At 25.2% G+C, this 10,262-nt stretch overlaps 2 protein-coding genes across 2 annotated transcripts; one reads left to right on the forward strand and one right to left on the reverse strand.

Moving 5' to 3' along the window:
• Positions 1-905: 905 nt before the first annotated feature.
• LOC122506975 (ras-related protein Rab-35) lies at positions 906-4,162 on the reverse strand. The gene is made up of 3 exons (XM_043619426.1): positions 3,786-4,162; positions 1,742-2,166; positions 906-1,484 (listed from the first exon to the last, which is right to left on the reverse strand). The coding sequence occupies exons 1-3, from the start codon at positions 3,835-3,837 to the stop codon at positions 1,356-1,358; spliced, it is 606 nt and encodes a 201-aa protein (XP_043475361.1). The 5' UTR covers positions 3,838-4,162; the 3' UTR covers positions 906-1,355.
• Positions 4,163-4,546: 384 nt separating this feature from the next.
• LOC122506976 (bifunctional arginine demethylase and lysyl-hydroxylase PSR) lies at positions 4,547-10,249 on the forward strand. Its single transcript, XM_043619427.1, has 6 exons — positions 4,547-4,934; positions 6,857-7,062; positions 7,150-7,432; positions 7,533-7,888; positions 8,281-8,507; positions 9,432-10,249. Exons 1-6 carry the CDS (start codon positions 4,862-4,864, stop codon positions 9,457-9,459), a joined length of 1,173 nt encoding a protein of 390 aa, XP_043475362.1. The 5' UTR covers positions 4,547-4,861; the 3' UTR covers positions 9,460-10,249.
• Positions 10,250-10,262: the final 13 nt, after the last annotated feature.

A 10,262-nucleotide genomic window follows, 5' to 3' on the forward strand; every position in this document is an offset into this window, starting at 1 on the left:
CCATTACGGAGATTCAAAACTAGAAAATAAAATAATTAATATGTTATATTTAAAAAAAAAAGGAAAAAAATTGGTCCTTACGACAAACAGAAGCGAGAAACACGACTTTTGGAAGCTTCCTTTTTTAATTATAAATTAATTAAAAAATTAATTACTTTTTAATTTTAACTTTTTTTCCAATATAAATGTTTTTTTTAAATAAAAGTTTAGTTTAGTTTAGTTTTTTCTAAGTCTAGTATTTAAAAGAAGATCGATTAATAGTAATGATTGAAAACTAAATTTTTCGATTCGAAATTAAAAAATCCAATTAAAATATTCAAAACAGTAAATTTAAATAATCCTTCGAAAATTTTTTGTAATTTTTTTTTAATTGTTTTAAGAAGCTCTTCAAAGTCGCATTTCGAACAGGAGCCAACAGTGGATTACCCGCAGATTATTAACAGTGGCAGCCAACGTAGTAACACTATTATGTAGAGATGAATTTAACTATTATCACAGATTTATTTACAGACAGATTAATAGTCATTTGATTGAATCTTGACATTACATAAAATTCTGTCTTCCTGCCTCTCCTGTTTTAAACGACCGATTCAAAAAATGATCGTTCACAATGCACAAAATATTTTTTAAAAAAACAAAAATCTCAGAGGCTGTAATAAAAACATTTTGAAAAAAAACCAGGCAATCTCAGAAAATAAATTGAAATAATCTAACACCTTCTCTCTTAGACCTCTGGATATTTTTTTTTATAAATAGCACCCTATTTGTAAAATGTTAATTATTCCTCGAACATTTTCAAAAAGGAAGCTAATTTGTCAGTTTTTTTTCAATTTGTGCAGATTTTTTTGTATTGTCTTCGGTTTATTTTAGTTAGAAAGAAAAATTAATCCACTAAAAGTCGAAAATTTAATAAAGATATTTTCTTTTTTTTATTATTTAAAAAGCAGTCGATAACATTTTACAAATAGTATCATCTTAGCGTATAATCTAAAAACTAAAGCTTATTTTTTTCTGCCCCCCGACAAAAGAGAGTCAATTTTTGTTGTTTTTTTTTGTTCCGACTCAACGTCGAAAGTGGAAAAGAATAAAATTCAGTACACTTTGAGAGACGTTAATTATGAAAAATGCACAAATATTTACTAAATATCTTTGGAAAGACGTCAAATTGAAGAATTTCAAAATCGTCTTAATTTTCTTTTTTTTTTGATAAAAAAAATTTTTCTAAACGTCCGGATAAAAAAAAACGATGCAAACTTTTTTTGTCATTAACAAATGCGCATTCACCGCCCGTCTGACTAATACGGAAAACAAATTGTTATTTAGTTTTTGAATAAAACTAGTACTTAGCTATCTCGTTAACAACATTTTTTTCTATGTTGTTTGGTGCTTTTTCTTAGATTCACCGTCTCGTTGGTTTGAATTGCTTGTCGTACTTTCATCTCTTTTTTCGTACGTAATACTTGTCGGGTTATATCCGAAAACATCTGAAACAAAAGGTAACAATTAAATAATTTAACAATTTCTTTTAAATTAAAACAATTTTTCTTAAACTTTTTTTTAACTTTTTTTTTTAACTATTCTCTTCAGGGTTGCCACAAAAATTATTTGTTATTTATTATTATTATTATTATTTATAAGTAATAATTTTACGATAAAATAACAATCCTTTTCTTTCTCTTTATTTTCTTCTTTCTTCTTTCTTTTTTCAAATTTTACGTAAATGGAAAATATATGAAATTACCTCATCGACGTTGATATTGTCTTTAGCGGAAGTCTCAAAAAGTTGAATTCCCATTTGATTGGCGAAACGTTGTGCGTCTTCTGTGAGGACAACTTTATTATTTGGTGAGTCATTTTTATTTCCAACTAAAATCCTATTGACTAGTTCGCAATTGTATTCAATTTCGTGTAGCCATCTTTTAACGTTTGCAAATGTATCGCCACTCGTCACATCGTAAACGACAATAACTCCATGTGTACCTCGATAATATGTCGATGTAATTGTTCGAAAACGCTCCTGACCTGCGGTATCCCAAATTTGTAATTTCACTCGTTCCCCATCAATTTGTACTGTACGAATTTTAAAATCCACTCCTATTGTTGTAATATAACTGCCACTAAACGTATTGTCCGCAAATCGAAGCAGCAGGGAACTTTTTCCTACACCTGTAAAAATTACCATTCAATTAATTTCTAATTATCATTAAAATATGATTTAAAAAAATTCTAATGAAAAAAAACATTGGATTGAATTCTAAAAATTCTAAGCTTGGAAACTAAAATATTTTCTTTTTTTTAATTAAACTGGAATAAAAATATTAATTTTTAAAATATTTGCAACATCATTAATTCCATGTTTTCCGCAATTTAAACTAGATTCTAAGCTGTACGATGAAAGAAGGGTTATAGAGAGTAACTACTACGATCTAGATCACAATGAAATAATGATCTCAATTAGCGTAAAGCACTAAACTCATTCGATTCTACACGAAACCTTTTACATTTTTTTTTCTAAATAAAAATCCACAATTAATTTTTGAATGTAATTTTCCTTTTTATTAATTCGAAAATTAAAACTAAAACTAAAATTAAATCTAAAATTAGATATTAGAACATTAAACAAAGTAGAAAAAATTATTAAATAAAAACTAAGATACAAAATAGTTTTAAAATAAATAAAACTTCGCAGTGATTTAAAAATAATTAATAAATTACACTACTGTGATAACTCTTATCATTGTGAGAACCGGGATTTTATTTCACGTGTTCCGTTCTAATTTTTATTACAAAAAAAATTAAATTCTCTCCTCTAATTCTAAAACACTAAAAGAAAATATTATATAAAAAAATTATTCAGTCTAATTGAGGGGAAAATGACATTCTTTATTAAATCCTTTCACTCTAGAAGTAAAATAAATAAATTTATTTACGAATCTCCTTAATTGTAAAATTATTCGAAAGCAGTAATAACTTATTTTTTAAAAAAATATTTAATCATTATTTTTCCATAGGAATTAAGATTTTCAAAACATTCAAATTCAAATCATTTTGAAATTCAACAATTTATGAGAATATTATTATGAAACATGAAGAAAGTGATCACTCCGAGTCTTCGGTCTTCGACTCGGAGTGATCACTTTCTTCATGTTTCATAATAATTAAAGTTTATGATTACACTTTGAAAAAAATTTCAAAAAAAGAAAAACTCGTTTATTTTTGATTAGAAAAAGGTAAAAAAGGGGACAAATCACTAAAAAAGGGGAGAAAGATGATAACATTGAAATAAGGGGACAAAATGGGAAAAGGGGACCAACTGTGATGCCTGGAATTCGTTAAAATTGTAGTAGAATAATGAAAATAATTAAAATAGTTAATAATTTAAATAATCAAAATAAACTTGAAAAAAATATTTAAAAAAACTACTTTATTGAAAAATGTAAAAAAATATTTAAAAAAAAAGTTTACAAGATTATTCAGAGTTCACTGAAATAATATAATTATTGTGTATTATCCGCTAAATTTAAATCAAAGGTCAACTTTGTTGCAGATTGCAAAGAATTTAAGTACCACGCTAATCTTTTCTGCAACTGATTCGAGATTAATTACGATCTAAATTTTTAAGTAACTCGACACATTAATGAATATCGAGTTAAATAACAATAATAATATAGATGAGTGAAAAATAAAAACATTGAACTCCATTATAAAAATGACAGTTTTAAGATGAAAATTGAAGATGCACTTTCCATCCTGCAAACGCAAATGACTTATATCGATGGACTTACCACTATCTCCTATCATGAGCAGTTTAAACAAATGATCATATTCTTTAGACATTTTTGCAAAGGCTTTTTCTTTTTTCTTTTGATGAGTTGTGTATATATTTGATCGATGAAGAATTTCAGTTATTTATTCTTTCTTTCTTGAATATAAAGAACTATATAGCAGTGATGGAGTTGTTCCGACGCCCTGAATTATCTCAGCAAGCGCATAAACGATTTTTAGAAAACACCGATTATTGTTTATGAACAAAGCACTAGAAAACTAGATAATTGCCATATTTGATCGATGTAATATTATCATTTATCATTGCGGAAGAAAAACGTTACTCATTTACCACGACGCCCATTTTCGTATCAACTTGACATTGTCGCCATTTTCTTTAAATACTGCCAACTGACATTTTTGCGCAAATACATTTTTTTATTTTGGTAAACCTGTAGGCGCGCTAAAATTTGAATTGTTCTTTTTTTTAAATAAAAGATGAAAAAATTACTATTTATATTTATAAATATAAATAAATTGAATAAATTTATACATAAGTTTTTATTAATTAAGAGAATAATTAAAAATATGTATAAAATAAAAGTAAAGTCTGATTGAAATAAAATATTAAAAATAATTTTTAGGTTATTTGATAATTTTATTATTTTAATTTTAACACTTTGCATTATTTTAATTAAAATTGAAACTTATTATTTGAAATCGTTAAACTTGTCAATTGTCACGTAGTCATACAAGCAGCGCCTCTTTCGATTTAATTACGAACCCAATTTTTGGGAATTGGTACCGGAACGAAAAAAGGGTAAAAAGGTCAAATGCGGCTCAAATTATAAGGTCGTTGACAGTTTTAGATAAAAAAAGAGGAAGTTACCATTGATAATTCCAAGATAATGTTTTATACGGATACAAATATATATAATATTCTGTATTAGATGAAAGAATTTTTAATTCCCAACTTCAAGGACTTATTAGAGAAGCTTCGGAAGAGCGAACGTGACTGACGTGTTTTATAAAATAAAACTTCCTCATTGTAAATACTTTGAAAATATTTTAATAAATATTTTTTATAAACATAAAAATGACAGAAGAAGTGAAATTGGATCATAGAGCAAAAAAAAGAATAAAGGAAGTTAAGAGAAAAGCAAGACCTGGTGAGTACATTTTTCTAACCTCAAAATCCGGTATAAATAAAATGCGTGCGTTTCGTAATAATAATATTAATTGATAAATCATTTATAATTCTAAACAAAAATTATTCAATTATTTTTCCTTTAATTTTCGGTCTTTTATTTCACCTATTTATCGTTCTTTTTATTCTATTTTAAGACTATAGAGACAAGAAAAACGTCAAGGGAAAGGATATACTCAACATTTTTCCAATGGAATAAACCTTTGTACCTAAAATTTTGCAAGTTAAAACATTAATTTTTCGTTTAATCACATTTCTAATAATTTTACGTGATATTATTGGCAAATTTCATTATTGTGGAACAAAAAGAAAATATGTCTTTTGATCTTAATCATCTTAATTTTGTTTTCTTTCAAGGTTATCTGATTTAAATCTTTTATTTTTCTATATTCAGAGTTGCCACAGATCAGGGAAATCAGGGAAAATAGAATTAGTCAGGGAAAAGTTAGGAATTTTTATTTAAAGTACTGCAAAAAATTGAAGAGAAAAAAATTTAAAAAGTACTCCAAAAAATTTTGGAGAAGTTACGAATGATTGAAGAAAGTCAATTATTTTCAAAAGTAATAAAATTCTTCGTAGAAATTCAATTATGTTCCAAAAATTTATAAAATTCTCGTAAAAATTTCAATTTTCGTTAAAAGTAATAAAATTTTTCTCCAAAATTCATTTATTTTCAAAAATTTTTCTCAATTCAATGCCTTTCAATATCTGCTATTTTTATCAAATTTTTCAAAAGAATTCAATTATTTAGAAAAAATGTAGATAAAATTCTACGTAAACATTAAATTATTTTCATAAATAATAAAAGTTTCACAGGAATTCAACTATTTAAAAATTTTTTTATAAATTTCTTCGCAATAATTCAATTATTTTCATAAATAATAAAATTTTTTACAGAGATTCAATTATTTTCATGAATAATAAATCTCATCGCAGAATTTCAATTATTTTTAATGCAATTTTAATCGTATTCCTCAAAAAATGTAATTATTATAAATTTGATTAAAATTCGTCGAAAAAATTCAATTTTTTCAACAATTTTAATAAAATTCATCGAAAAAGTCCAATTTTCTCAAAAAATTTTATAAAATTCTGTATAAGAATTAAATTTTTAAAAATATTCAATTATTTACTAAATTATATATTTTTGTATTTAAATAATTAAATTCTCGTAGAATTTTGTAATAAAAATTGATTTAAAAATTAATTTCAATTAAAATTTTAGATAATTATTGAATATTAAAAGCATTATAGCGTGAATTTTTAGAAATAATTGAATTTTGAAAAGCTTTTAAATTAAAATCTTTGAAAATTTGAATTATTCATACTTTTAACTGCTGATTTTATAGAATTAATTTTTTTGAGAAAGTTTAATGGAATTTTCTTTTGAAATTATTTCAAAGTTTTTATTTTCTAAATATTTAATTGTAGAATTTCCGAATAATCGCAATTTCGTAAAATTGAGTTTTAAACAAATAGATTTGAAAATTTTAATAAAATTTTTGAAAATAATTACATTTATCGAAGAATTTTCTTAAAATTATATTAAAAATAATTGAAATCCTGTGAAAAATTTAATTATTTAGGAGAATAATTGAAATCTTGCAACGAATTTTTATTCCATTTTTTTAAATGATTGAAATCCTGTAAAGAATTTTATTACTTATGAAAATAATTGAATTCTTGCAACGAATTTTATTAAATTTTTTTTAATTTAGTCTGTAAATCAAGGAAAAGTCAGGGAAAAACAAAATTAAAATTTTGTGGCAACTCTGATATTAGTAAAAATGAAAAATCAGAATAGACTTGTGTAATAAGAGAAAAATGTTTTTGTTCTTTCAACAGTTGCAAATTAATAAAGTGATGTTAATAAATTTCTTTCAGAACTTGCTGATAAAGTTGCATGGCTTCAACATGCATATCATAAAAATTTTGAGATTTTTTGGAATTTTAATGACAATATTGATCGTATTGAAGAGGGAAAAGTACCAGTTGAAGAATTTATAGAAAAATATGAGAAACCTTATAAACCTGTGATAATTCGAGGAATACAAAAAGACTGGAAAGCTCAACACAAATGGACTATTGAGGTATTTTTTGTTTTAAATAGCTTTTAAATGTTTTTTTTTGTTTTTATTGAAAATCTATATTAAATAATTGAAAATTAATTTTTCTAGCGGTTGGCAAAAAAGTATCGTAATCAAAAATTTAAATGTGGAGAGGATAATGAGGGCTATAGTGTAAAAATGAAAATGAAATACTATGTTCGATATATGTCAAAAACGGAGGATGACTCGCCATTATACATCTTTGACAGTTCCTTTGGTGAACATCCTCGGAGAAAGAAATTACTCGAAGATTATGAGATTCCATATTATTTTCGCGATGATCTTTTTCAATATGCAGGAGAACATCGTCGTCCGCCTTATCGATGGTTCGTTATGGGTCCTGCAAGATCTGGTGGGTAAAAATTCATTTAAAAAAAACAAATACCCTTTTTTAAATAATTATTGTTTTCTTTGAAATTTTTTTTAATACATTGTGTTTTTTTCCAAAAAAGGAACGGGCATACATATTGATCCTCTCGGTACGAGCGCATGGAATGCTTTAATTTCTGGACATAAACGTTGGTGCCTTTTTCCGACACACACTCCAAGGGAATTATTAAAAGTCACTGCCGGTGAAGGGGGCAAGCAACGTGACGAGGCAATTACATGGTTTTCTGTTATTTATCCCCGAACAAAGTTACCATCCTGGCCTCAAGACTGTTTGCCGGTTGAAATTCTCCAAAAGCCGGGAGAAACTGTTTTCGTTCCCGGCGGTTGGTGGCACGTTGTTCTTAATCTTGACGAGACAATTGCCGTCACACAGAACTTTTGTTCACGCACAAACTTCCCCATTGTTTGGCACAAAACAGTGAGTAATTTAACTAATTACTTAAATTTATATTAATTAATGAAACTGAATTCTGCAATGTTTTTAAATCCGAAATATCAAAAAAGAAATTCCAAGTTAAATTCTTTTCATCTGTTTGAATTTTTAAGAAACTAATTGTTACTTAAAAAAACAATTGCTTAAAAATAACTTGAATTTGAAGGCAAAATAAATCATCCAGGGAAATCCGGGAATTTAATTTGACCGGGAAAAATCGGGAATAAGCCAAGAATTTTATGCCAAACCGGGAATTTTTTCACCAAATTAAAAAAAGTTTTATTTTAATTTCATATTTGTGGAATAGTTTGTAGTAAAGTTTTTTTCTCTCTCAAATAATTATTATTTGTTCTATACTACTAAAATTGATTTTTTAGGTTCGTGGACGACCAAAGTTATCTAAAAAATGGTTAAAGGCGCTTGAAGAAAAAGCTCCAGAGACTGCGGCGCTGGCTGAAAAAATTGACATCAAGGAAGATACGGGCGTTGCAAGTGATTCATCGAGCGAATCGAGTAGTTCGAGTAGTTCCAGTAGTAGCGGTTCTGAAGAAAGTGAAGATGACAGTGGACAGGAGTCGTTAATTGGACACAAGAAAAGAAAGAGGTAAAAATTACAAACATAATTTTTATTTTAAAGTAAAAAAAATTATTATTAATTTTTTTATTTATTAATTATTATTTATGAAAATAATTGAATTTCTTTTTAAGAAATTTATCAAAATTTTTTAAAATAATTGAATTCTTGACAAGAATTTTATTATTTATGAAATTAATTGAATTTCTTTCAAGAATTTTATTATTTATTTGTAAATAATTGAATTTCTGCTAAAAATTTTATCACAATTTTTGAAAATAATTAAATTCTCGCCAAGAATTTTATTATTTATGCAAATAATTAACTTCTCACCAAGAATTCAATAATTTTGAAGATTTTTTTTTTTAATTTGTGAAAATAATGGAGATTTTGTTTATAATCATGTTTGTTAATAATATTTAAATTAAACCTTTGATTATTGAATTTTATTAAAATTTTTAGAAAATAATTCAATTCTTAGAATTTTATTACAATTTTTGAAAGTGTAATTCTTAATTAATTGATAATTAATAAATTAATAATTCAATTCTTTTTTCCCAAACTTTTATTACAGTTTTTGAAAATAATTGAATTTTTTGGAAAAATTTTATAAGAATTGTAATGAAAATAAGTGACTTCATGAGAAGAAACTTATTATTTATGTAAAACTAATTCGTAATAACAAGTGAATTTTTTAAATTTTGAATCTGAAATTATGTATTCAAAAATTGAGGTTTATATTTGAAAATAAAATAAAATATTTTCAAAATTTTCAAAAAAAAAACCTAAAATTATTCGCCAGGTAGAAAATTCTGAAATGAATAACCATAGAAAATTATTAATAGGACCAAATTTTTATTTTATTTTCCATTTTGTAAGGAATTTTAATTTTTTTAATCTTTTTTTTGTATAAATAACACTAAATATTTTTTTTCTTTTTTTGTCATTTTGTAGAAGAAAACTGGACAACAATCAACCCTGACAATGTCGTGTTCTCGGGACCTACAGAGACCTCAGACTGTACAGTATTAATCAACTGTTATTGTTTGTACTAAGAATAAATATTGTAATTAGTTTATGTATATTTTTTAACACCAAATTTGTGAAAAATCAACGATTCTACTTGAAATGTGAAGCGAAAATCTCTCAACAAACATAAATTACTTATAGTATTGGAAAAAGTTCTTTTTTTTCACAGATTTGGTGTCATTAGTTTTTACATTAGGCGAAAATGATTGCTAGTAAATTTTCAAATTCAGATGTTAAATAACACTTTTTTTTTTAAAATGACACATCAGCACAAGTAGATCGCAATCAAGGGGATAATTTTTATCTATAAGTACTGCCAAAAATAATACAATTTTTATACAAATATTTTTCGTATAATTTACAAAATATGAAATTTTTTGAAAACTTTTCCCAGATGAAAAATTGTAATTCCATTCAGAATAAATGATAATGCAATTTTTAAAAGACAGAGAGAAAAAAATGTAAAAACTAATGACATTAGGTCTAGTGAAATTTTTTTTCAATCAAGTATATAAAGTTCTTTTTAATTAATAGTTTTTTACAGATTTGATGTGTAAAAATTATGACTTAAACATAGTTTTTGTCGCGGTTCCACTTGTGCCGATATGTCGTCGTAATTATTATCATTATTTGTAAATGATGACACAAAACAGTCATTTATCATCATCAAAAAAAAAAATTTTGTAATTAGCAACATTATATTATATGTTCATAATAAAATAAATGCTACATATACTGATAAATTTCATCAAATAT

This window comes from Leptopilina heterotoma, unplaced genomic scaffold (assembly GCF_015476425.1).
Source record: "Leptopilina heterotoma isolate Lh14 unplaced genomic scaffold, ASM1547642v1 Lhet_44, whole genome shotgun sequence".
In the NCBI taxonomy this organism is placed as follows: Eukaryota; Metazoa; Arthropoda; class Insecta; order Hymenoptera; family Figitidae; genus Leptopilina; species Leptopilina heterotoma.

Excerpts from the sequence above, each read along its gene's own strand:
- LOC122506975 (XM_043619426.1), bottom strand. The coding sequence starts at position 3,837 with ATGTCTAAAGAATATGATCATTTGTTTAAACTGCTCATGATAGGAGAT. Across the intron at positions 2,167-3,785 it reads GCTCATGATAGGAGATAGTG|GTGTAGGAAAAAGTTCCCTG; the intron begins GTAAGTCCATCG and ends TAATTTTTACAG. Across the intron at positions 1,485-1,741 it reads ACAATATCAACGTCGATGAG|ATGTTTTCGGATATAACCCG; the intron begins GTAATTTCATAT and ends CTTTTGTTTCAG.
- LOC122506976 (XM_043619427.1), top strand. The coding sequence starts at position 4,862 with ATGACAGAAGAAGTGAAATTGGATCATAGAGCAAAAAAAAGAATAAAG. Across the intron at positions 7,063-7,149 it reads AACACAAATGGACTATTGAG|CGGTTGGCAAAAAAGTATCG; the intron begins GTATTTTTTGTT and ends TAATTTTTCTAG. Across the intron at positions 8,508-9,431 it reads GGACACAAGAAAAGAAAGAG|AAGAAAACTGGACAACAATC; the intron begins GTAAAAATTACA and ends GTCATTTTGTAG.